This window comes from Hoplias malabaricus, chromosome 2 (assembly GCF_029633855.1).
Source record: "Hoplias malabaricus isolate fHopMal1 chromosome 2, fHopMal1.hap1, whole genome shotgun sequence".
Taxonomy (NCBI): Eukaryota; Metazoa; Chordata; class Actinopteri; order Characiformes; family Erythrinidae; genus Hoplias; species Hoplias malabaricus.
In genome coordinates this window covers 14,337,418-14,365,414 of record NC_089801.1, presented here as the reverse complement: position 1 = coordinate 14,365,414, position 27,997 = coordinate 14,337,418, and the positions used below count along the sequence as shown (strand labels likewise).

Genomic DNA, 27,997 nt, shown 5'->3' with positions numbered 1-27,997 from the left:
ATGCACACACACACACACACGCACACACACAGTACAGGTGGAAAACAAATGCTGAGCCAGAATACTGACTAAGCAAACTGAAAGAGCAATCAGCACACACGCAACAAGACAATGGATATAAGCTTACCGTTTCTCAGAAGCTGACAATGGGGTCCTGTTATATATCCAATAATAGTATGTCACAGCAAAAACATGATTTCTATATTATTACAGGTTTAACCTTTCTGCAGGGTCACCGGGCTACTCTGCCAAATATGTCCAGATTTAAATGGACACTAATATATTGTGGCTCTGTGTTGAGCTGCAGTGCTGAGTTGGTAAAAGTGAGGAATGAGAACCTCCAGTTGTGAACGACTAGTCCTGGGTACGTTGTCATCCTTAAATCCTTAAAAATGAACAGCAATATTGAAACTTTTAAGAATAAAATCCTAAAGTAATATACAATATTTATATAAATCTATGAATTTTATCGTAGTCAACTTTACTACAATTTATTTTTAGATATTTGTCTATCATGTGCTATTAGGTTACATCTGGTGTCTGAATCTGAAAACATGATGGATTTATAGCAACATTAGTACGTTTTTGGTATGGCACTACAGATGTACGTGGAAATAAGGTTGATCCATTTCTGTCCCTCATGCATATTCATATGAGGGAGCACCATAAAGAAAACACAGGAGTGAACACGGGTGGAGGAGGATATCCAGCTGATAAGTGTCCGCTCGATTTACTCATTTTTTGGTTTGCTGAAGTCTGTTGTTGTCAGTCATCGTTTGCAATTATGCCAAATGGCATTTTGTGTTGAGTATATCTGCTCCTCAGGGCCCAATGGAGCATAGGCTAATTTAATTGATTTGGTATTTTAAAATGTCAATTAAATATATATTTATATGCTATTTTCGTATGATAACACTAAAGTGTAGAGCCAAATCAAAAGATTTTAATTGTGGCTCATTCTATTAATCTATCATATCAGACATGGAGTTAACCATGAGCCATTTGTTTTTTCTGAGCTGGATAACTCACAAATGCTAAACCTCAGCGTGATGGTTTCATAATGTATATATAGTTTTAAAAAAATGGTCCGATCCAATTTCAACCCTTGCGCCTACTACTTAGCCCTTGCCTTCCATTTTGCCTAGGGTTAGGGTGTCTCGATTCTTGTTGGGATAGAGAGATAGGGCAAAGTGTTTGGGGCTACATGGCCCTTCAAATAGAGATTTTTTCAGAAGCACACACCAAACAGAGTATTAGGAGACATTTCCTAATGCTTTACAATCACCAAAAACTACGATAACCATTGTATTATCTCAGTTAAATATAGCGTCTGTGCATTATGACCCTTTACTTCATCACAAGCAGAAAACATTTCTAGCAGTACACTGATGTCCCAGTAGTAGCATGTAAATTTTCAGTTCCACCTTAATGTTGAAGGAGTTACATTCTGGCTCCAGATGCAACTACAACATTTAAAGGCGATGTACATTATTTTAATCAAAAAACACTTTTTATAAATTTCTGAGAATGTTTTCTCAATGTTTGCTGCTCTCCAGTCTGTTTGTGAGCTCAAAAGCAGTCTAATGTTTATACAAAGCCCCAGTGTGTGTAATTGGGTAAAAAAAATTCTACATTTTTTAAAAATAAATATATAAATGTCTTGGTCAAGTATGCTAGGCTATCTCACTCTGCTCATTGCAGAAAAAGGCATTTTGGAGGCTTTTAAACAACAAAGAGCCCTCCGAATGTTGAAAAACATGAACGGAGATGAGGATGTTGTTCTCTTTCTGTTCCAATGGTAAATGCTAAATAACTAAACAACTTGATTTATAAATGAGTTTCTGTAGTAATTCAAGCAATGAAAAAACAAGTCATGCCCCCCTCTTCAAACACACAGTTCCACCTTAAAAAATGTGTTGCTTCTAAACATAAACAAACCAGAGAAAAACATTTCCCCACAATCATCAACATTTTCTTAAAAGTCTGAACAAAAACGCTGCCAAATAAGAAGCTGAATTCAGCTTCATATCACAGAAGAGTTAGGAGTGGGTGAGAATGTATGATTGTCAAACACTCCTGAAGGCATATGATGCCCTAAATTTAACTCCAGTAGAGCTCCTCTGACATCACTGCAGATTGGCAGAGCTGCCTACAGAGCACAGTTGGTAGCCTGGTAATGAAGCAATGCCCTTTTTTATTTTTTGTTGTATATTATATTTTAGTTTTATGTTTCCATGTTTCCATAAAACACAGCGAACCTGAAATGGAGAAGCGGAAAAGAAAATGTATGTATGTATGTTTCCATAAAAGCCATCAACAACTCCTGATCACATATCAGTCTCTTGAAAATAGGTCCCAATCCATAGTGCAAGATTACCACTACATCCTCCAATAACTCAGATCCAATGGAAGGGTGAATCAAGGGTTTAGAATTAGCATGGACGTAGGTGATGTGTCCCCACCAATAATTTGATACCCTCAAAAAAAAAAAAAAAAAAAAAAAAAAAAACCTGATCTGTCAACATCTCATTAACCTAGAGGTACAGAAAGGATTAAATCACGCTCTCTACTCGAGTCCTACTTCCCCGTAACACATGGCCAGTGTGATTGGCTGTGCCTTTTTCCCTGCTGTCACTTGAGACTGTAGTTTAGTTTTTAGCAATGCCAAAACGGGAAGGAAAACATTCCAGTCATAGGCGAGTTGTACTGTGCAAGACTTAGGTGCGTCGTGGGTGACAGATGGGTGCCAAAAGCGAGTGAGGATGGCAGCAAAAAAAGAAGGTGGAAATAAGAAGATATTTTTCAAAGAAACACAAGTCACTTAAAGTGAAGTTTGCTAATGAAATGAATCCATCATAATAACAGCAGGCAAAAATCGTCTGTAGCTATGAATAACATGGTTTGGAAATTAACTGCACAACAATTAACTGCTCCTTGAATGTCTCTTAGTTAACCCATTACTAAGCAATTAGTGTGTGTATTGTTCAAGGTGTTATATCACCTGAAACTGAGATAATTAAGATGGTCATTTGTGGTGAACCTTGGCAAATAGCTTGTGTTCTAGGGTGTGTTTTTTCAAATAATGTGCAATGAAATGGTTCAAAACACAGGCACAAATATACAAACACTTACATGCACAGACTGGAAACAGATGGAGAAAAGGCTATAATTCAACAGCAGCTGGGGGGTGGGGGTTTCTTCAAAGGCTTTTTATAGCCATGGATCTTTCTTTCTGCCTGCAATTAATATTTCCAAATCCTACATCTAGTAGCATTTTAAACAATTATTGTTTATGTGCGTGTGTGTGTATATATATATGTGTGTGTGTGAGTGTTGAAAGTGGTCTACATGCACGTGCCGCTGTGTCACATTTAAAAAATGTATGCCTTTGAAGTCTCAATTTCTTAAATAAATATATATATATATATATATATATATATATATATATATATATATATATATATATATATATATATATACATTTACTGCCAACTGATTTAGCAGATGTTTAAAGTCAAAGCAAAGTGTTCCCAGACTCTGGTTCACAGGAAATGTTTCTGGAAGTGTGTGCGTATGTGTGTAGGTGTGTGTGTAAGCATACATCAGCTTTTGAATGTGTGTGTGTGTGCAAAGTAACAGAATACAAGACTGTTGTATTGACTGATGTGTGTTTTTCGATGTGAAGCACCTCATGGAGTTGGTTGTAGGTCTCTCTCTCTCTCACACACACACACACACACACACACGCACATACACACAATCATTCATGGTTAGAAACTTCATCACTACTTCTCACATACTAACCCACATATAGGGACTAATTCATGTGGTTCACATCAGTGACACTGTGTCCTTGTAAAGGTGCTTTCACATGGAAAATAAAATCCCGTGTTTCAAACACATTATCGTCAATGGGATGCCTGGCACAGACACAGAAAGCAAGGTAAGCGGGGTCCACCACAGCAGAATCACAGGGTCATATAAAATTATGTAAAGCTCCTCAGCCAAGTCTAAGTGTGGCCAATAAAAGAGCAGTAGGTGTAGTAGAAGAGCAGTAGGTAGTTCTTTGCAAAAAATGAGGAAAGGCTAGCCTCTTGCTTTGGCACCCAAAGTGCAAGCACAGTGCAAACCGCAAGCGTTGACCATAGCATGCTGAACAGGAGTGGCATGCAGAGCACAAACTGCTTTGAATGTGAATGCAGCTTTATATCATAAAACAGATGCTCATATTCTATAACCATACAAATAAACCACAGTTCCCATGATGCACCATTATTTCAATACTGCCTGTCACTACTTAAACACAACTGCAACTAAGTTAGAGTATGATTATTTCAAAATATCAAATATCAAATCAGCAGTATATTTATATATTATATCCCTAAGCTCACCCACATGAACACACTAAGCTAATTTTATATACATGCATAATCCATACAGAGTGCTCTAGGCATACCATGTGGAGAACTAGGATATAATCTGGACTTGACTACAGAGAAATGGGGAGCAACTGACATGGAAAAAAAAAACAAATGAAGAAATAAGAAAGAAAGAAAGAAAGAAAGAAAGAAAGAAAGAAAGAAAGAAAAGAGAAAAATAGGAAACAAGAAAGTTACAAGGGGGGAGAGAGAAAGCGAGTGAGAGATTAAGATTTGTTTTTGACATTTTAGAAAATTCATAAGAGTAATTGTTCATTAGCACATTGTAAAACTGCTTCTGTTTATTGTTCTCTCTTTCTCTCTCTCACACAGTGGATGAGTTATAGGTTCTCTGTCTGAGAAAATAAATCTCAGAAGAGTCAGTTGGACTGATACACAACATCTGCTGACCTCGTTACAGAATCTCTGATGCTTTTCTCTTCACTCACAAACACACCTTTTTATGTTTACATGCCACAAATACTCTTACTTACAGCATTTGTGAAACTCTGTAATGTTTATGACAATTGTTTGTGCACAGTTTGTTTCTAGAACACAGTAATATTTTTTCTATAGTTATGTAATTAAGGTTTATATTAATTTCATTTATAAAGTTGCAGTGTTCTAGCTCTCAGGGTCATTTCAGGACTATGCTCCTGGCAAAGAACGATGATTATGATTATTGTTAGGTCTATGTGAAGAGGTAGGCCTAACCAACTACAGTTATTTGATTTTACTCACCATTCAATGAGAGAAGTGACAGCAGTGGGTTGAAACAAGAGACCTTAAATTGGGGCGGTGCTGATTGATTGGTTTGCTTTTTCCTATTTGGCTCCAGTAGCGTTAAGCCCCGGTCACACTGGGTTTTTGCATTTCACTTAAACTGTTGCTCAATACTTTAAGTTCGAACTGCTGTATCTTGTTGTACTTACTTGGTGAGTTCGACTCGCGATTACAAAGCTCTGGAGACGGGGGGAGGCTGTATCATCGTTCTGTATTTGGAACGCCAACGTACTTGATGATTCACCGTCTCAGTGGCGGGAAAAGGAGGGAGACAGAGGGAGGAGACAGTGGACAGCTGGGACTAACACATTAAGGGATTACTTTTTCTTAGAAATTACTTAAATATGTCATTTTAAAGAACAGAGGTGAGTGATTAGGGACTTAATTAATGGCAGAAGAAGAGCTTTAAATGAAGCCGCCACTGAGCACTTTCAAAGAAAACCTGCCCTTCAATTGATGTAATTAGTCAGCACAGAAAAATACATGCTTGTGATGTATGCTTCTTTACCAGTTGTTGTCAATTAGTTAACGTATTTGGTCTCAGGATGCCTGGAGAACACAAAGTGTGAATCCCATTTCTTAATTTTACCTGTACCCCCTGTTTCCGAGTGTTATCTTGCCCCTTGGAACTGAGGTACAAGATGTAGTGGTTAAAGTCTTCTCCTACAAAAAGGAACGACCCTTCAAGAGCCTAATACTTCATCATAATGCAAAACAGCAGCGCCTCAACAGTCCTCTGCTGACAGTCTACAACAATATTAGAGCTTCAGGACTTTAATGTATTTAATATTTAAATTTAGGATATCATATACAGTGGAACCTCTACCTACGAACTTGATCCGTTCCGTGACCCGGTTCGTAAGTGGAAAAATTTGTTTCTCGAGTCAATTTTCCCCATTTAAAAGAATGGAAAAGCAATTAATGTGTTCCAGGCCCTGCCCCGAAAGTCACCCTTTTTGCACCGATATATGTTTACAACACTCTCAAATTAGTAAAAAAAATACATATAGCATTACTAAAAATAAAAAAGAAATACAGTGGTAACAGTAATAAACGACGAGGAGTAACACAGGCACTGGCTGTATGACGGGAGATGGGGGGTGGGTGGAATAACGGAGAGTAGGCGGGTGAATGTGGGGAGACGAAGCGTAGATACGGCTTAACTTAGCACGAATTTTGATGTCTGCTATTTACACTAATGCTAAATTGCTAAAGCTACAATTTGCTAATCTTAAAAGCTCACTCGAGTCTGGGCGCGCTGGGAGACTCGCCTATTGGGGTCAGTGGCCATTTCCAGCCGCCGGCTCGGCAGAGGCTTGGGTTCGTTTCTGGAGTCATGGTTCGTTGGTGGAGGCAAAACAACATTCAAATGCCCGGTTCGTATGTTGGAAAGTTTGTTAGTAGAGGCGTTCGTTAGTAGAGGTTCCACTGTACCTTCAAAAGCTTTCCACAACCATATAATATCACCCACTTCTAACACACTGTGATTTGAAGCTGAATTCAGCTGCTTATTTGGCAGCTTTTTTTGTTATAAACTTCCAGTTCCACCTTAAATGCTGCGGCAGCCACAGGTGCTAGAATGTAATCGCTTCAGCCTTTAAGGTGGAACTGGAAATGCAGAGTCATCAGCAAAGTACTACAGATGTTTTCTGCTTGTTATGAAGTAAAGGGACAGTGCACTGAAACTAAATTAAATATGTAAGATAATACAACAGTTATCATAGTTTTTAAAGGACAACTAAAGTGCAAAACTAAAGAAACAAATTCAGATGATAAACATTTTGACAAAGATTAGATTTTGTTGGCTACAATGTCATGTTTTTCATATTCTCACTTTCAACCATAATTTTGACTCTCCATAATATAATTTGTGAGCGCACACACACGCCGGAACATTTACACACCCATACCAACACACACACTGCACAAATGCTGTGAAACCAAGGGTGAAAAATGGACAAAAACAGTCTCATCTTATAAACCAACAGCAGCTGGCAAGAGTGAGTACAAGTTAGTGAGAGCAAGAGAGAGCGAGAGAGAGAGCAAGAGAGAGAGAGATTATTCCGCTCATAACAAAAATGAGAAAAAAAGATGGATCACATTATATAACAGTGAAAAACAATGTCTCTTTCTCTGCATCCCCCTTTCTTCCTCACACTCGTCCAATGAACTGTCTTTCTGACTCTGCTTCCTTGCAGTTTTGATTGATTTGGAGCTTTGGAAGACGGACAAAAATACTCAGAAGAGGGAATCAATCCCAGAAATGACACAGCTACTGCGCTTCTAAAGAACAAGCCCATCTGTCTTTCCATTCTTCCATCCATCAGTTCATCCACGCGCCCATTCATTTAATGGACAGCAAAGGCACAATCTCTGACACATGGCCTAATCAAACAAGGTTCATTAAATACACACAGACACAGACGTCAGTGATGACCTGGTCTCTATTTCAACCGTGAGTTAAGTGATCATACTACAGTTCTGCTACACATCATTGGTGGTATCTTTTGTATTCTTCCCCTTCTCATTCTCATGATTTTTTATTTTTAATACTTTGTGAAACCTTGGATTAGTAGCATAACCCTTGGTTTTGTAAACTAAACACTATTTAGCGAGCTGGTGAAAAACAGCTTTGTTTATAGTAAAAACAAGTGGGGTCAAATTTAATGTGTCATTAATGGATTAAAAGAACACTAAGTAGCATTTTTAACCTAATGTCACAACTTCAAAACCATTGTGATGTTTCACAGCCCTGTAATTGAGAGAATGCAGCCTCTGTAGTTGCTACTCTGGGCTCAGAACTGCAGAAACTGCACTATGTGCGTTTTGGTGGAGAGTAGGAAACCACCCCCTTCCTCCCCCTAGATTTCAGGACAGTACATACATCTGCATACAACAGTAGAGGGAGTCCAGGAGCAAAAATGACAAAAGTTACCAAGTGTTCTCTTAAGATCATAACTACTTTTGTACTATGTCCCAATGTACCATCCATAGTTTGGATTGCATGTCTCAGCTTGCCACATGGGTTCCTATGCTGTTATGTTAATAATCTGATGCACTCCAGAGCCACATGAGGTGCTGAGCTCTCCTAATTGGTTCTGGTTCATGTGCACCAGATTGCTTACACTGAAAACAGAAGAGAGGGACTATGCTGAAGTAAGTGTATTTCATGGATGTAAAAAAGCTGTGGACCATTCAAGAGAAACTGCCACATTTAGACGACTGCAGCTGCGTGAAATCTGCCTTTCGAACACCTGCCCTTTAACACGCACATTATCCAATGTTCAATAACAACAGGAGTCAATGGAGACAAACAATTGCGTCATCAAGACTTTGAAAATGGTAATGTGTCCACATAAATGTCTGCTTTTTCCCTTTAAGGTCATTCTATATAGTATCTCTCCCATGGCTTGGAGATTTTATTCAACAACAAACTTGAGAAAAGCTGAAAATAATATTACTCATTGAATTACTGGAAGTAATAAAACCATTCTGGGGATTTTGTCTGCTCATATCGATACACAAACACACTTCTAAAGCCACTGTCCACTGTTTTCTTTTGGCTGCCATATTGACAAATTTTGGCCAGCATTTGGCATAAAGGGGCAGCATAGTTCAAGGGTCCTCATTACAGCGCCCTAGGGGTAGAGACTACAGTTTATTCACTGGTAAACCCTTCACTTTAATTCGCAGCAAGGGTCTCCAAACACAGGCTATCCTCAGGGGGTTTTACACTGAGGTTATCGCTAGTATTAATGCTCTTCTATTACTTTTTCATGTTGCCATAGTGATGCTACTCTCAATCATATGCCCTTGTAGTTCTGGGCAGGGAGCATCTTTTTAGAGTTTGTAACTACTATTTAACTGCATTATAATATATATGTTTGTTTGTGTATATGTGTGTGTAATTGAATACCCATCCCCTGCAAAAGCCACATGCTCCCTCCAGGGACTCTCCTGTTTTTTGAGATATGGGATATGAGGACAAGGGTATAAACTGACTGATTGACCTACTACTACTGTTCTCACAGCAGAACAAATTCCCCCACCATTTGTGTTCATAACAAGCTCTGCATCTTTTAAGGGGCCAGAGTATGTTTGAATAAAAAGCCCACAGTTGCTTGATCGCAAGCTTTCTCTAAGTTTTTGTGCAATGCTTAACTTAGTACAGAAACTCCTTTCTAATTTTCTAACTTTTTAATTTTATAGTAATTTTGGTCTGTGTTTACTTTCATGCAGTTAGCAGACTTCAGAGTTTAAAATCAGTTTCTCCTTTAGTAACATCACGGTAATAACAGTCAATGTTGTCCAACTTTGGAGCAGGAAAACAGCTATATTTTTACATCTTTTTAAAATTCTGAGGTCTTTCCTCTGTCCACATGGAGATAAAACAGCAATGCCAACATTTGTTGTGATTCATTCATTCATTATCTGTGACCGCTTATCCAATTCAGGGTCGCGGTGGGTCCGGAGCCTACCTGGAATCATTGGGCGCAAGGCAGCAATACACCCTGGAATGGGAGCCAGTCCTTCACAGGGCAACACACACACACACATTCACTCACACACACACACACACCTACGGACACTTTTGAGTCGCCAATCCACCTGCAACGTGTGTTTTTGGACTGTGGGAGGAAACTGGAGCACCCTACCTACCTGCTGCACCACCGTGCCGCTCTGTTGTGATTGATTGAAAAACAAAAAATTGGAAATTTTGAGTCTACAAACCAAACAACTGCTGCACCACAAAGCATGAAGAGCCCTCACACATAAACAACAAAGCATGTCAGCACTTGCCTTAGGTTGTCAACCTTCAAAACGAGTCCAAATTTGATTCTTATTGTCATACCATTAATTAGTAATCCTCAGAGTTAAATAAAAAGTACTGGCAAAAATATAACAAATTCAAAAGACAATTAAAATATGATCTCGGTGTATCTTAGGCTTGCAGTTCTCCAAAGACACGTCAATCAAGTCTATAGACCAATCAGGGGCCAAGTTATGGCAAAGTGCAAACAAGGAGGAGGGACAAACACATACTTCAGCAGAGCACATTCGGTTTCCACAGACCCACACAGTGCAAGAGATGACCCAAATGGCTTTGTTTGGCTGCCACAAGCTCAACAAACAACAAACAAGACACTAAAAATGTCTTCAAATATTAGATTTCTTTCACTAGCTGCCTTTTTCCACTGAGACCATTTAAATACAGGAGGGGTGTGAGGGAGGTTGTCTCACTCTACAGCCAATCAAGGTGAAGATCCCACCTTCCAACATGTCTGTCATTTAAAGAGGTAGAATATTGGGTTAGAAACGAGTAAACAAATTAAATAAAAATATATAATCAAATTATTATGGTTTATTTATTTGTTTTTGTATTATCAAAATGGGTATCGAGAATCGTAGAATTTTATTGGTACCGACTTATCCATTTTTGACATTGTGACGTCCCTAGTTCTGACACAAGATATTTTGTTTGTTTTCCATATACAGAGCCAGGGCTGTGTATAAACACGGAACATTTTTCCAACACACAAAAAAAATAGAGCTAGCAAACGATGATGAAATCTTCTCCGAATTGTATAAAATATTAAACATCACCTCTAAGCTCCAATTCCCCTACTGTGGACCAATAGGGTGACTGCAAGACTGCAGACACTGATCCAACATGTTGTCAACCTCCAATTCAGTTTTCTTGAGTTATTTGAACTTTACACTCACTCAGAGGAAGCATCCCACATTCTTCCCACTTTCCATGGTTTCAAATTTGGAGGTGCTGATTTGTTCCTGGCCACTTCACGTTCCAAAGCAAAACATTCCAGTGTGTGCAGAAGGTCCTTTTTGAATTTTGTCAAGAGTACAACATCATCGGCAAGCAGCAAATAAGTGACCTCTAGCCTTCTGTACTAGGCACCCAACGAACGCTAGCTGCATCTTGAATCAGTCAATGTATGCCACAAACAGTAGAGAGTAGAGACGAGGCACCTTGAAAAATTGTGTGTGTGTTATGTCTATATACTCTTACCTTAATCTTAGTTACGGCAAATAAATTATTGTTTTTATTTTTTTCATTTAAACTTGAAAAAAAGCTTGTTTTTCCTACACATTCAGGCCATATATTTTGTAGTATATTTTGTAGTAAAGGTTATAAAAGAGTATAAAAACAAACACACCCACAAGCAAATCTCCATGAGCTGTTTTTAGTGGAGGAGCAGGCAGATGTGGAATCTCCCTTTGATTTATTATAGATGAGCTGAAGCTCACAGGAAGACATCTCACTTGCTCCCCTTCCCCCTCACCCTCTCTCCCTCAAACACAAATATACATAGTTCACGGATTCATCGTTTTACCTTGCATTTTTCTTGAAACACACTGGTGTGCTGAATACGACAACAGTACAAAATAACGTTTGAAATCTCGGAAGCCAATGAGATATATCTTTAAATGCCTCTCATATCCCAATTAGTGCCTTGTTAGACATGGGGGTCAATGGTCTATCTAATTAAAAACCCAATCATTGTCATTACACTTTTCAAATGGTCATTAGTTGACTATTTTTTGCAGCATGTAGCAGTAGTAATTGTTTACAAGAACACATAATTAATGTCTTATGAAAACTGCATTGATGAAACTGAAAATAAAATTCTTATTGTAACTGTGTGTTCATTTCTAAGAGTCCATTTGTCAAACTAATGGAACACACTGAAATCAATTTCATATGACAAAGATAATGTCACATTTGGGAATATCTCTGAACATTTCAAACAGTTCTGATCAATTTGAATATGAAAAGCATAATGTTACAGCAAATATAAAATGTAGCCCAATTCAACATCTCCTTCCATACACATTGTTTGAAAAATAATAACAAGTACTCATTCAGTTAAAAATGCATAGAAGTGTACTCATTCATTATCTGTAACCGCTTAGCCAATTCAGGGTCACGGTGGGTCCAGAGCCTACCTGGAATCATTGGGCGCAAGGTGGGGAATATACCCTGGAGGGGGCGCCAGTCCTTCACAGGGAAACACAGACACACATTCACAGACACTTTGGAGTCACCAATCCACCTACCAACGTGTGTTTTTGGACCGTGGGAGGAAACCGGAGCACCTGGAGGAAACCCACGCGGACAACACACCAACTCCTCACAGACAGTCAGCCGGAGCAGGAATCGAACCCACAACCTCCAGGTCCCTGGAGCTGTGTGACTGCGACACTACCTGCTGCACCACTATGCCGCCCTAGAAGTGTACTAGTTTACATATTTTATTATGCTAACCAAGTGTCTGTGGTTAGTCTGTGGTTGACCTTTAACTAGAATCAATGATGCCACCAATCAAAATATCCATAATAACAATCATGGCTCCGTTTCTGAAATTTGACTGGCTAAGCTATATTTGCAGGTATTTTAAATAGTGCATATACAGACATTTATGCATGCATACTTCAAATAAATTCTGCACTAAAGTGTCCATTGCATTGATCATTAAACTGTACTGACAGGAGGAGCCAGGCATAAGCTTTTTAATGGAGAGTTTCACAACAAGCAAAAGCACAAACTCACTTACTCTAACTGAACAATGTAACATAATGGGAAGAAAAAAACTGTTAGCCACATTAGCATTTCGATCAGAAGATGTAATGTAGAGGTCTGTGCTCACGACCTAATCTGAGTGAGTTATTCATACACAGTTCATATTCAAGCTTCAGCAAATTTGTTATTTCACCCATGTTTTGTTTTAGTGTTTAAGACTACACAAACAAGCCACATATTCTTGTCTCATACTTTACCCCGCTGCCAGTGCGCTCTGAGAGTGGAACAGATTTTTGGAGAATAATATTTCATTGCAACTGTGTGCCTAAATTATTCCTCTGTTTTGGCTTAAAGTTAATAAAGCAAATAAAGCCGTTCTCGTTGTCTGAAAACGAGTCATCAATGAGAGATGCTTCATGGTGCTTCACGTCACAGCGCTCCCCTCCTGAGTGAACAGTGGCTTTAAAACTGGTCAAAACATTTTCACTATATTAGCCAATTATAAAAAATTACAGCTCACTTTGACATGTAATGCATTCAAAGATTTGGAATCCATGGTGTTAAGGGACAAACACTCCAGTTTTCTGGCCTACCACATGGGCCACCCCTAAAGATGGCCAGTTAGTTTACTACAAAGGGAACAAAAACTGGATTTGAGAAACCCCCTCTTCAGTTCCCTTTATAATTTGATCATGTCCTTACTTACACATTGAGCTAGTGTTTGATTTGAGACTTGCCCTATATGTTTAACATGCCTTGCGTTGCTGGACAGTACATACACACACACTTGCTGCTGTTTAGCCAGGATGCTGTATTGCACCAGATGGCACTGCTCATGAATGCGCTTCACAGAAGATAGCAAGCATTAATTCTTCCTCATCCTCCCTGTCTCTCTCTATGTGTGTGTGTGTGTGTGTGTGTGTGTATACACTGTCTGGGACGAATGGCAATGCACAGCTCATCACACTAAGCTGATCTATTGCCCTGGCAACGGCTATTTCTGCCTTCGCCTTAACCAAAGAAAGGGGGGGGGGAGAGAGAGCGAGAGGAGCAGACATATGAAGAGATGAAGAAATAAAGAGTGAAATCCACCTGACAGAAAGAAAGACATAGAGACAGTGGAGGGTAGAGATGAAGACAAAGGGGGAAAAAAAAGAATCTGTTGGACAAACATATACAACACAAAAGAGGAAAAAAATAGGGAATGGATAGGAGGAGAGGCAGACAAAATGCACAGAGAAAAAGAAAAAGGAGAGAAAGATAATTCACAAAAAGAGAGAAAGACAAAGACTAAATGAGGCATATTAAAAAGGGACAGAGAAAAAAAAGTGAGATGGAAGGAGAGTAAGAGTGAAAAATATGGAGAGATAAAAAGAGAGAAAAACAGATGGAGAGAGCAAGAGAGAATTAGAAAGGAGAGAGAGGGAGCGAGAGAGAGAGACAGAGAGAGGTTTGGGCTGGAATCGTGGGGAGCCGCAGGTTGCCTATGGTAACGGGGCGGGGGCGGTAGTGGAAACTCATCTGGCAGCAATAAAAGGCTAGAGTGACTGACTCATATCATACGTACAACAGACACACACACACAATTAATGATAGTACTATTTGGGGAACAGGCACCCGTTAAGATTTAAAGTCTCTCTCTCTCTCTCTCTCTCTCTCTCTCTCTCTCTCTCTCTCTCTCTCTGGCTTAGTTACAACAACATTTTGTAACAACAGTACACATTAAAAATCCTGTAAACTCAACAGCAACATACTGGTAAAGCGAGGTCTATTCTGGACACATAAACTGCTGGACACACATAAACCCTTCCAGACACAAAGCTGGCCTTCAGTAATATTATTTCTAGACAGTAACAGTCTCTAATTGCTGTAAATTATTTAATTTAGAAGTTGCAATATCAATGATTATTAAAAAATAATTCTATTAGAAAGGAAAATATAACAATTCTTTAATGATCACTAATGATATACTTTATTAAAATTTATTAAATTAAATTAGAGCAAATTAAGTACATTCTGTTGACTTTTAAAGAACAATTTCAGATTTCCAAAATGTTCTGCATTAATCAGGAAGAATTAAAGTCAAACACGGCGGGTTGATGTGACACGTGTCATTCCAAAAGCTCACAATAACGCATGGTGTATGGAGTGTTTAACGCCTTGTTTCCACTGTATGAGTTTCTCATAAGATTACCACGTGTGACACCCTGAAAATTCTGAACACTTTCTCAGTGCAATATTATGTATTTTCCATGTCCGAATTTAAAAAAATATATTTTTCTAACTTTAGAAAATGAGGCAAGAAAAGTACATCAAACCCATCAACTAGCTGTGGCCTGCTTCCTCTCTCGACCAGCAGGAAACTGGGTAGTGGGGGGAGTGACGGAACGGTTTTGTCTCCTCCCTCAGCATCCACAGCTGAAGTTCCCTGGAGAAAGGAGTATAACCCCCTGCTGTTCCTTTGGCTCTGAGATATCTGCCTGCCACTCGAGGTGTATGTGTGTTAGTGGGAAACACACTTTATTGTACAATGTCAAGTAAATGCCCGTTCATGTTTACGTCCACACACACACACACACAAGCTGATTATCTTATAGGTAATCAGGAACAGGAACAAGCCTGAACAACATTGCTAAGTCATGTGTGACTAACATCAAGCTCGTCTGTTTGCAGCTTTTAATAAACGTTTTTCCAATCTCCCTTCTGGGTTGATTCTGGAGGAAAAATGCATTCACTGCACAATGACTATAAAAACGTTAATCACTTTTTTCAAAAACATGTTTATCTCATTCCAAAGGATATAAAACCGGGCTCTGGGGTTTATAACAGCACTTTTCAGCCTTGAGAAAGGCAGTTTGGTGTTACTCGTGGTTGGGAAAGAGAGGGCAACTTGGAACATCTGAGTGAATGCCAAAGTGAACTTAACAGAGTAATTTTTAGTTTGTATTTTACATTCATGGTGGTAAGCCATCACACTTCTGCATATGTGGAGAGTAACAAACAACAACACACTGGTATATTAGTAAAAGTCAGAAATTCTTTCAATAATTGACCTATTAAGGATATTAAACAAAAAGGATATTACATACCCTTTACCCTACTCCTGGTGCAGGGTTTTAATAGATCCTCATAGCAGCAGTCACACTGACGGATTCTGATCCATAATTTCAGACAAATGAGAACTTTTTTATTGACTCTCTTTAGCATTAAATGGAATGGCCATGGAACACTTCACATTATGCAAATGCAATGAAAGTCCACCGATCTAATCTCACAACCAACAAACATATTCGATCTGCTGGCTACAACATCAACAAATAGGCCTCATCCTATATCTCATTATATTTATTTGCTTAACCACACCACCAGCTATACAACTACATTACATTAAATATTGTCCATGAAAAACATCCATCATATGCTGCCTGAGACATTGTTTTATAGCAGTTCTGGGATGAGGCTTGGGCCTAAAATGTCATTTTACAGATTTATCACTACTAACCATTGGGAACTACACATAGAACATGGCCAGTTTGTTGGGACAGTATAGAAAATTGTTTTATTTTAGTCATATAGATCTCAGTCACTGCTTCCTATCACCACCAACATAAAAAATCAGTATCTCTACAATGCACCATTTCACAGATATTATGAAAAATTACTCCTACATACTGATTAAAATATTTACACATTTTATGCTTTGTAGAACGCAAAAAATACATTTCAGTTAATAGTTACGAATAATGTATTTGGTGTTGTCAGTCACAGCACACACATACAGACCCTTAATTCATATATATTGCATTAAAAATGAACTAAACCCAGTTTTATGATTAAACTACATTAAACTGTATTCAGTATTTTACTGGTATTTGAGCAATTATTTTCCACGCTCAAACGCTCCAACAGCCTGGCCTTTTGTCTTGCAGCCCTATTGTTATAGTACCACCCCTTATAAATACATATAAAACTAAATATATCTAAATAAATGTATTTTTCATGATGGTGAGCAGTAGCCAGTTCTCTTCACACCTTGCAAAATGGCGCCCTCGGCGAACTGCCATATCTGTCATTAATTCACACACACGCACTTGCGCTTGTATTTCTGTGTTTCTGGGGTCTTTCTATTAAGCTGTATATACATGTCTGCTGCAAGAACATCTGTAACTCAAGTGTAAAATTTGGCTGTTTTCAATGTTAAAAAAAAGTGGAAGGGGGTGGGGGGTTGTCCACAACGAGCCATAGGTCCCCGCAACGTCAATGATTTTTTTGGTTGCACCAATCTGGGGACGTTCAGTTCCTAAAACGCCACACACCTGCCATTATAGCGGTCCTCATTTCCACGTTAATGTATAATTTAATTATTTTGTAGAACTCAATTTTTTAATATAGTTTAAGTGTCTATTCTGTGTACAGTGAGTACATTAACGTACGCTCACGTCTGTTTACGTCATTATGAGGAAAACCGAGCCGAGCCACTCAATTTAGGCTTCACCTAACGACCCACCATCCACAATGGGTAATGTACGCACTAGAAGACACGCATTTGGGCTTTTAAAATACCATTTTTGATAGATTCCAGAATTACTACGAAAGTAAAAAAGATGTCAATGCCATAACAAAGGAGAAACTCCGTTTCTAACGTGCTTCAATGCGTTTTTTTAAACATTGAATGGCAAGCAACTTGCTCAATAAGGGTTGATTTTTTTTTTTTTACAATATTTGTGATTCTACTGGCTCGATCTTTATATATCAAGCTCTTACCGGGCTCATGAACCCCGGGGTTGTCGCTGAGCTCCAGCACCAGCAGTTCCCGGCCCTCGTAGCTCTCCCCTATGGTGTAGATGCGGCTGATGGAGGGGCACTGCAGCCACACGGCCACCAGCGCCTTGCGCATCTCCTCGTAGCGGTGATACTCGAAGGAGATGCCCGCTGAAGCCGCGGCGAGGAGTCCGCCCGCCGCCGCGCACAGCAGCACCACCAGCACCGACCTGGACGCCGACATAACCGCCGTTTACTAACCGCTGTTCAACCGAGCTTCTCCCTCTCCGTGACTCTCCGCAACGCTCACCAACGGCTCCCTTTGCTGTGCTCTCGCTCCCTCTCTCTCTCAGCTGTGTTCCCGTTAGTGAATCATTGTATCTATCATCTATTCGGTTACGGATGAGTCGGTTCTATTGAATCGGTTCTTTGAGCCGACTTGCAATGAAGAGCATGTGAGTGCCATTTTGAATTTTGCCTTCTCAAATGAGATTAACATCGACTTCTCCGAAGCAAAGCTTCGGCTAGAGGGTTATAAAATCATAAAAGCCCCACAGGCTTTGGGCAGGGTCTTTGGGATAAACTGGAGTAGTGTTTGTGTCCAGTACTGAACTCCATAATATTTGTGTCTACATGTCGTCAAAAATAGTTCAAAATTTAGTATAAATCTTTCCCTGAGGAGTGGAAGTTTCAGAACAACGTTCATATCAGAAACAATATTACGTGTCCACAAATTTCTGCCTGTCTAAGGTGTGTTCCTGAGTAGGCTCCAGGATGAAGAGGTTAGTAGTAAATGAATGAACATCTAGAGCAGTGGTTCCCAAACTTTTTCTGACGTGCTCCCTCCCCACATGTACTCATCTTTTAATTTCAAGACCCACTGGAATTGATTTACACATTCATACAAAACTGTAACTACTTTTCTTGTTTCCCCTTTGGAAGTTGTGGCTTGAGAAAAATCATCAACTTTTGCACGTGTAGTTCTCACAAACTTGTCCATTTATTTCTAGCAGTGCTCAAAGGTGCGTAACTCATTTGCCTTTCCGCGGCTAAATGCAATAGCCCCCCCTCCTTTGGGAACCACTGATCTAGAGGAAGAAATCAATCAGCGAATCAGAATCGGTTCCGTGAACCGAATCAAACTTCTCACTCACGACTGCGAGAGATACCTGTTGCTTGTTCGTCCACCCGTTTTCCTAAAAGCTCCGCCCCCTGCGCTAAATCAAGTCTACTGCGAGTGTGAACCACCCACCAATCAGAACGAAGAGGGGCGGGGCTTAACAAAAACGGGTGGGTTAAAAATAGATGTACTTTTGTTTTGAATGGTATGATTGAAGCTTTTATGTGGAGAGAGACAATATTAACAACATGTGCAGTTTACAACATTAAACAGGTGTCCATTCACATATAATAATGCATCACAAGTGTTTAGTTAAGGATGATTTTTGTCACATTTGTCCTTTATGCTCTAGTTTTATACTAATTAATTATGTTCAATTTAGGACATAATCCTCACTCCAAAGCACATGTTGGTGGGTGGATTAACTGTGTGAAACTCTCCAGTTTTGTGTGTGTGAGACTGGGAGTGCACGGTGTCTTATGATGTACTGGTATAAAGTGTTCCTGAGAATGAGGTTATTTTTTATATTAATTATTTACTTAGCCAGAACAGGACATTCATTCATTATCTGTAACCGATTATCCAGTTCAGGGTCACGGTGGGTTCCAGAGCCTACCTGGAATCATTGGGCGCAAGGCGGGAATACACCCTGGAGGGGGCACCAGTCCTTCACAGGGCAACACAGACACACACACACACACACACATTCACTCACACACTCACACCTACGGACACTTTTGAGTCGCCAATCCACCTACCAACGTGTGTTTTTTGGACTGTGGGAGGAAACCAGAGCACCCGGAGGAAACCCACACATACACAGGGAGAACACACCAACTCCTCACAGACAGTCACCCGGAGCGGGAACCCACAACCTCCAGGCCCCTGGAGCTGTGTGACTGCGACACTACCTGCCACCATGCCACCCCAGAACAGGACAGCAGAATAAAAATGTCTTGTTTGATGTAACTGTGGTTTACTGCACCCATGACAGTTAAACTCTTGAAAGGAGCAAGGAGAAAACTACACAATGCAGGGCAGTGGCCCACCAGAATCAGGATTGAGAACCATGTATTTAGTCTGTCCTCGAACCTCTGAAAAACAGAATGTCACAGTAAATGTCTTCAAGTGTTTTATTTCAAAATCACGGTGTCTCAAAGTGCATGATAACATTGACTTGAATTTTAAATAAGGTGTGACAAACATTGAATGTGAATGCCAGACACTTAATGAAAATTTCGTACTACTTTATTCAGCCTGTCTTATCAGATAAAGTAATAGTCTAAAATGAAATACCGCATATATCTAGTCACACTTCAGAGAGAGTAAACATTTGTCTTTAATAAAAAATAGAATAACTCTTCATATATATTCCTTTAGACATTTTACCATCTGCAGTAGTGAACCCAAAAAGCATGGTGTCTTGGTTAGATTTCCAGCACAAAATGGTTTAAGAGAAAAATCTGAAAAGAAAAAAAAATGTTTTTTATACAAACAAGTGTATAGTGCTTTGAGGAATGTTTTCATCCTCATTTAAACAGCAATCATCTGCATTACAAAGTAATGACATTTGAATGTTCCTCCAGATAATAACAGCTTGTTTATTCTGTATGAGCGAGGTATAGACACAGCAAAGCAGTCACCCCACTACAAATTCAATTCCAAAAATGTTGGAATAAAGGATAAAATGACAATAAAAATATACATTCACTCTGAGCTGTATTAATTAAAAAAAAAAACCCTGATATTTAGTGTTTTATATTAATTATTTACTTAGCCAGGACATTCATTCATTATCTGTAACCTATTATCCAGTTCAGGGTCACGGTGGGTCCAGAGCCTACCTGGAATCATTGGGCACAAGGCGGGAATACACCCTGGAGGGGGCGCCAGTCCTTCACAGGGCAACACACACACACACACACACATTCATGGACACTTTTGAGTCACCAATCCACCTACCAACGTGTGTTTTTGGACTGTGGGAGGAAACCGGAGCACCCAGAGGAAACCCACACGGACACAGGGAGAACACACCAACTCCTCACAGACAGTCACCCAGAGCAGGAATCAAACCCACAACCTCCAGGCCCCTGGAGCTGTGTGACTGCGACACTACCTGCTGCGCCACCGTGTCGCCATCAACTTCATTGTAATTTTGCAAATGAAAATGCGTGCAGATGTTTTTTAAAATGTGGGATGGGCTACTTCATTAAAATAAATCTTAAATAGGACATTTAATCAGGTTTAGGTATAAAAGCAGCATTCACAAAAGGCCTGGCCCCTGATGAGTGCATGTGGGTTACGGTTTACCACTATGGCAAAAAAGGCACAAGTGAATAATCCAGCGGTTTAAGTGCAATAAGTGGTTGCAGAGATTTTGTGGTTGATTGCCCCATGTTTGCTGATGCTGCATGCGGTGTAATAAATATTTTGATTTTAGGTATTTCACCCTTTAAACAAAGCATCTCTTAAGTTCTACGAAGTCTGTAGACATTGCTGTATGTAAAGGTCAAGGAGCAAAACATGTCAACGAAAGCAAAGTCATGTGATGCAGCTGGAGATTTGTTTAAAGGCAGGTGGGTGAAAGTTTCAATTTTCATTTTTTGGAAAATGTTGCAGGCATGAAATTAAGTAAGTTAATGAAAGTGTTGCTATTTGGCTATTTAAATAGAACTTATTCATCATAGATGTCTGCTTCTACGTCTTTGGAACCGGGGTCTGTATATATGGGTGTGTCTTCCTCCTTAAAGGCACAGTGGGTGGGGTCTAGTAGTCTGGTATTGATTCAGTCCATCTGTTCAGTCTGTTTGGAAACGCAGTAGCGTGTGGGTGTTAGTTGTCTTTCTTCACACTCTGTTTCTCTGTGTAGTTGTTGTACTGAGAGTCGGTGTTAAACAGCCTGTCCCACCAGGTGAATGTTGAGCCGTAGTTGCCAACAAAGTTCATGTGATGAAAGTCGTGGAAGCGTGCGCCGGCATAAAATGGAATCAGGTGCAGGGGATTCAGAGGGATATCATACCCACTGGAGAAAGAGGAAAAAAGGGGCGTGTGAGAATATATAACATACTGCTGTATGTCTATATAACAGTATTGTACACAACTGTTCAATAAATGAAAGAATTATTCATTTTGATTCAGAAAATTAATTTCAAAATTACTACTTTAAATCACTTTTTAGCTGATCATCCACAACCTTAACATCACAGACAGGTGAAGGGAATAACATTCATTGTCTCAAAAATAAAAGGGGGGAGAGCAAAGCCTAGTACAAAGAGTGCCCTCTGGTGTTGAAAATTTGTACTTGCAAGACAGGATATATTATAAAATTCATTATTTAAACAATACAAACAATTACAATATAATAAAGATATTACAACAACAATTAAAATATCTTTTGATATATTCATTCATTATCTGTAACCCTTATCCAGTTCAGGGTCGCGGTGGGTCCAGAGCCTACCTGGAATCATTGGGCGCAAGGCGGGAATACACCCTGGAGGGGGCACCAGTCCTTCACAGGGCAACACACACACACACATTCACTCACACCTACGGACACTTTTGAGTCGCCAAACCACCTACCAACGTGTGTTTTTGGACTGTGGGAGGAAACCGGAGCACACGGAGGAAACCCACGCGGATACAGGGAGAACACACCAACTCCTCACAGACAGTCACCCGGAGCAGGAATCGAACCCACAACCTCCAGGCCCCTGGAGCTGTGTGACTGCGACACTACCTGCTGCGCCATCATGACGCCCTTTTGATATGTTGTAAAATTAAAATAATCAAATATTTAAAAAGAAACTGAAGACAAACTGTGTGTGTGTGTGTGAGAAAGAGACTGTGAGTGAGTGTGAGTACCTGTGCACGTCGATTGTCTCCAGCAGACGGATGGTGACCCAGGCCCAGAGTAAAGCCATGTGATTGCAGAAAACCATGATCCCAATAAAAAACCCTGCCCCCAGGATTATAGTCTCCAGAGGATGAGCATATTCTGCCTGCATCCCAAACGGAGCCTAAACACACAGGACAACGTTGTATTTTAACTTAAAAGGCATCACATAAGCAAAGGACAAAAATCCACGAAATAATTCTACATTAAAAATGTATAAATAAACTATATCACTGTATTATGTAATAGCTGATTTAATCTGAACAAAATTTGACATTCCTCATATATAATGTTTAATTATTGTATATTGTATATGAATATTCTGTGCTATGAAGTCATATCCAAAACAAGAAAGCTATTTTTGAGAGTAAAGATGACTCCGCTTCTTTAACTTGTTTTCATTTTACCAAACAGTTTTTATGAAATGTATTCATTTTTATTTGTAATTTTTTTACTATGAAGTGAAACTCACAAGAGACAAGAGACAAAGCAAATTGTTCTGCCGTTCCTGAGTGAATCGCCATATGGTCCACTGAGCGTGTTTGTAAAGAGGTTCAGTGGTTTAAAGATGAGAGTGAGTGTGTGGGTATATCACTCACAGTGAACTCGTGGTGGACTTTGTGAATGTATTTGTAGATTCTACGGTGATGAAGAGCTCGGTGAAGGAAGTAGTGCCATGTGTCTTCAATCACTGCACACCCAAAACACTGAGCTAACAGGTATTGCCTGAGGAAGAACCAAACAGTTGAGAGAAAAACAGCCTTGAATATGGATGTGTTATATGTTCAAAAAATGTGCACATCTTTCACATAATTCCACTTCCAGTGCATTTTGCATAAAATTGAGGATATACAGGTGTCCCCTAAAGTAACTAAATTTACACACTACAAGGGGTGGGGGTCTATAGTTGGACATATTGTGTTATCTACTTTAAATTTAAACTTACAATGGTGTTTAAATTAAACATATATTTAAACTAATGCCTTCTCAGTGAGCGTGTTGCTTGTATAAAGTTATATATAATCACAGTAAATACAAAACAAATAAGAAATAATTTTTTTTTCTATAAATTAGCAGGTGTGAGTGAGTTTGAAGAACAGTGTTTTGTTCAGATTCTCTTTGATCACATGAATTTGTTAAATCAAAAGCACACAGTATTTAAAATCATTATTAATTAAACCAGTAAAACTAGGTATTGGATGATAACCTCAAATAATATGGACTGCCACAAAGAGAGATTTGGAAAAGGTTCAACCAACACCTTCACACACACAGAGTATCACACTGGAATAATGTTATTAGGTTTTATTCTAATGCTGGGTATTATTTTTTTGTTTGTTTTTAGCAAATAATCACTTACTGCTCAGATAAACAGCTTTTCAAATCTTATCATCTCTGGAGCCTAAAATGTTTGCACAGTACTGTATAAAGTGTTATAAAGTTTGTAACATGTTATAAATGCAGTATAAACACGTGTTCTCACCAGCGTGGCATTGAGTCCCAGTCGTAAGGAATGCTGAAGTATTCAGTGAAGTAATACGTGCCGCAGATGAGAGGCAGCTGGATGAAGAAGTGATTGAAGAGCAGAATCTTAAAGCACTGCCACTGCTTCTCCCATGTCTCTGGTTTATCCTAAACACACACACACACACGGAACTACATGAACTGATTATTCTGTGTGTGTGGTGAACATTTATGTAAATAAAGACAACAGCGACTGAACTAATACAACATTCAAAACCCAAGATATATTAGTACAAGTTACCATTATGTAAAGCTCTGCTCCTGAGTGGTTATAATCATGTGTATTTAGTGTCTGGTGTATTTATTGTCACATATGTTTCTTTTCTGGTGTATTTATTGTCCTGTGTGCTTGCTGTCCGTTGTGTTTACTGTATGGTGTATCTGTTGTCACATGTGCTTAGTGTCCCCTGTGTTATGTGTGTTTACTCTCGGGGGTGTTTACAGACTTGCGTGCTTATTTTATATTATGCTCTTTTTCCACAATGCTGTAAATGTGCTGCAGTTGTGTGTTGCACCATGAGCCAGAAGCATTCACAATTAAAGCCACATGACTTGTTGATAAAGGAACACTAGGTAGTATTTTTACCACAGGAAGCAGAATACAGCCTCTGTTGTAGCTACTCTTGGCTCAACACTGCAGAAACCGCACTATGTATATTTAGGAGGAGGGTAGGACTCCACCACCCCTCTTACTTGATTTCAGGACAGTGCTGTAAAAGTGAATCCCACTCTTAAACTGTAGGGGGAGCCCAGAAACAGAAACACCAAATCTTACCAAGTGACTGGTCGTCTCATTACTCACCTGCTGGATCTTGTACTTCTGCATGAAAGGCAGGAACTGGAAGATGAAGCCAGGCAGGCAGAACAAAATGTATACAAGCTCATGGACGATGAGGGAGCCCCAGGTTGCGATCTGGAACTTGCTGTAGTTCTGGAGCATATGGTTCCACGCTGCTCTCACTGGCACCTGCAGAGGGTTCTCCGGCAGCAAAGAGTCCACAAACTCCACAGCCAGGAATGCGGAGGACAAAATGGTGGCCGTACCGTTTACCTCCATGTTTGAGGGTAAGTAGACTCCCTTCAGATAAACACATAAAAACTTAGATGGTGAACATTACTTCATCTTAATTCTGTGACTCATAAGTTCTCATTCATGGTTTAAAAGGATCCGATCAAATTTATTAATCCCTGGAGGAAAATAAAAGTGATGAAATTAATTATTAAGAAGAGCACAATGAAATATAGATAAAAGTATATCAAATATGTAATATAGGGTGACCAGACGTCCTCTTTTACCCGGACATGTCCTCTTTTTTAGACTTAAAAAATGTCCAGGCGGAATTTCACAAACGTCCGGGATTTTGTTTTTCTAGAACTTACATAGAACTTTGAGAAGCGTTTCGTTCACAAACTAGTCCCGCCCTCCCCTACTCCGATTGGTTCGCTTGAGTGAGAAGGGGGAGTGGTGAAGTAGCCTAAAATCTTCTGATTGGACGGTCTGACTGTAGAGCTACCGCTATTGGTCGATAACCTTCTCTGTAAATATTTAATTGGTCAGTCTGCACGTCAGTAATCACCCCCCGGAGACTTGTCCTCTTTTTCACCATCTCAGATCTGGTCACCCTATGTAATATCATTATATTAACATAAGAGTTAAACACAGTTATTTCACGTTGTGTTATAAATAAAACAATGTCTGTTGCATCTAACTGCACTTTTGAATAAAAGTATAATGTGTAAGTAGTGGTTTAATTTTGCACTTGAAAGGACACAGATGACATGACAATGACATTTCGAATGTTCTCATTTTTAATTAGCAAATTGCTAATTAATCCAAAATAGAAAAGGTTCTGTCCATGCATTTTTATTGTTACTGCGTAACAATGTAAATATTCATATATTTTAATAATGTACTTGAATAACAGTCATTAAGTATATTTCTCAGACACTGAAGTTTTTTCATCGAAACGCTTTTTGAGGATCTTTAAAAGCTTTTTTACATGATAAGGTTTACGCTGTGATTACATGGTAATACTAGCAATATATCAAATGTAACCATATAATACCTTAAACATATTTATGTTAAGAATTTTCCATAGAATTGTCAGTCAGGGCCCAGTTTGCAGTAAAGCACAAGTCAAAAGAAGAAATAACAGCAGGTCTTAACCCCTCAAAACTCACCTCCTTTCATCAAACGACTACAACTAACACGTATCACAGAATATAATAATATAACATATTCAGGTCTACAACCTTAAACAGAGTAGCCAACTTTTGCCTTGTTTGCATTGTAACTACAGTACAGGTCAAAATATATAAAACCAGCAGGTCAAAACACAGTCAAAACATTGCGTTGTTGCTCCACACGAAATTGGAAGTGCTCAAGAGCGGTCCAGTGCTTCTTTTAAACAATAATAAAATAATGACGCGACCTAATGTCTGATTTAAAGGTTCTGGAAGGCGATAACCCTACGAACATGAGATAAACACTCAGCGGTCTTACCTGTGAGAAGCGGGTCTTCTAGCTGCCAAAGACCGAGCCGCTTAAATGTAGAGAGCCGTCGGCGAAGCTGATTGGTCCTCCCACGGTGAGTATGACGTAGAGGCGCAGCAACTGTGCTCTGATTGGTGGGTGGTATGGAGTGATGATAGTGAGACGGGAGAAGCTACAGTGGTAGCCAGTCAGAAGCGAGTTACAGGACAGAGTGCTAGAGCGAACGGTGGGGTGGTCCAGTGGCGGGAACAGAGGGACTGACTGCTTTTCTTTTTTTATCTCTCTCTCTCTTTCTCTGTATAACTTCTGAAATAATACAAGGCACCAAGAGTTATATAATAATTGAGACAGTCTCAGTCCAGTATTGAGTGACATGTTTATTAAAAACAATATAGTAATAATAATTAAAAAAAAACTCCAGTAGCACTGCTGTGTTGGATCCATTCATACTCGCACAACACACACAAACACACCAACTCGTCAGTCACTGCAGTGCTCAGAATGACCCACGAGAAGGCCCGGCTTACAGTGTCCGCACTAACTCGTCCCAGAAGTGTTCCATCGGGCTGAAGTCAGGACCATGTGTAGGCCAGTTAAATTCTTCCACATCAAACTCACTCATCCATGTCTTTATGAACCATGTCATGTTGGAACAGGAAGGGGCCATCGCCAAACTATTCCCACAAAGTTGGGAGCTTGAAAATTTCCAAAATCTGGCTGAGCCCAAATCCTGAAAAACAACCCCACACCATAATGCCCTCTCCACCAAACTTTACACTTGGCACAATGCAGTCAGACAAGTACCATACAGGTCCATCAGACTGCCAGATGGAGAAGCTTGATTTGTCACTCCAGAGAACACATTTCCACTCCTCTAGAGTCCAGTGGATCCTACACGTTGCATTGCACTTGCCGACGTAAGGCTTGGATGTAGCTTCTCTGCCATGGAAACCCATTCCTTGAAGCTCTCCAAGCACTGTTCTTGAGCTAATCTGAAGACCACACAGACTTTGCGGAAAGTTGGCAAGCTCTGCACTCTATGCACCTCAGCATTCACTGACCTGCTCCTTTTTACGGGGCCTACCATTTTGTGGCTGAATTTCTGTCGCTTCTAATCACTAATCACAGACAGTTGACCATGGAATATATAAGTAGTAAGGATATTTCACAACCAGGCCTGTTGCACAAGTGGCATTCTAACACTGGAATTCACTGAGCTTCTGAGAGTGACTCATTCGAAATACAAACAATCAGTACTTGGTTTTATACATTTTATACAGTGAAATCTTTTGGTAATATAGTGTCTATGTACAGTCTCTTAAAGTTTCAGCTTTTAAACAGCAGACCTGAAAAAAGTGAGGATTATTTTCGTTAAACTTATTGGTTAGTCCATTTCATTGATTTTCTGTAATTTATTCTAAAGATGTATAAATTCACACACTCATATTTTAAGGTTCTG

At 39.5% G+C, this 27,997-nt stretch overlaps 2 protein-coding genes across 3 annotated transcripts in view; both read right to left on the bottom strand.

Moving 5' to 3' along the window:
• The window catches only part of cpe (carboxypeptidase E), a 29,284-nt gene extending 11,410 nt beyond the window's left edge, over window positions 1–17,874 (bottom strand). Inside the window, exon 1 of the mRNA XM_066659200.1 lies at window positions 17,506–17,874. Within this exon, the coding sequence (XP_066515297.1) occupies window positions 17,506–17,746 (241 nt within the window). The 5' untranslated portion in view covers window positions 17,747–17,874. The remainder of the gene's footprint in view (window positions 1–17,505) is intronic.
• A 1,907-nt stretch (window positions 17,875–19,781) lies between these two features.
• msmo1 (methylsterol monooxygenase 1) lies at window positions 19,782–26,582 on the bottom strand. Of its 2 annotated transcripts, none has more exons than XM_066661137.1 (6): window positions 26,548–26,582; window positions 24,847–25,122; window positions 24,004–24,152; window positions 23,120–23,246; window positions 22,490–22,644; window positions 19,782–21,647 (listed from the first exon to the last, which is right to left on the bottom strand). In XM_066661137.1, the coding sequence occupies exons 2-6, from the start codon at window positions 25,099–25,101 to the stop codon at window positions 21,458–21,460; spliced, it is 876 nt and encodes a 291-aa protein (XP_066517234.1). In that variant the 5' UTR covers window positions 25,102–25,122; window positions 26,548–26,582; the 3' UTR covers window positions 19,782–21,457. The 2 variants fall into 2 exon arrangements, with proteins under 2 accessions (XP_066517234.1, XP_066517235.1); XM_066661138.1 differs by lacking the exon at window positions 26,548–26,582 and adding an exon at window positions 25,425–25,462.
• Between the last annotated feature and the right edge of the window lie 1,415 nt (window positions 26,583–27,997).

Coding starts and splice junctions, on each gene's coding strand:
- msmo1 (XM_066661137.1), bottom strand. CDS start 25,101: ATGGAGGTAAACGGTACGGCCACCATTTTGTCCTCCGCATTCCTGGCT. Junction 24,153..24,846: donor AGAAGTACAAGATCCAGCAG/GTGAGTAATGAG, acceptor GTGTGTGTTTAG/GATAAACCAGAGACATGGGA. Junction 22,645..23,119: donor AAGTCCACCACGAGTTCACT/GTGAGTGATATA, acceptor CTGTGTGTTTAG/GCTCCGTTTGGGATGCAGGC.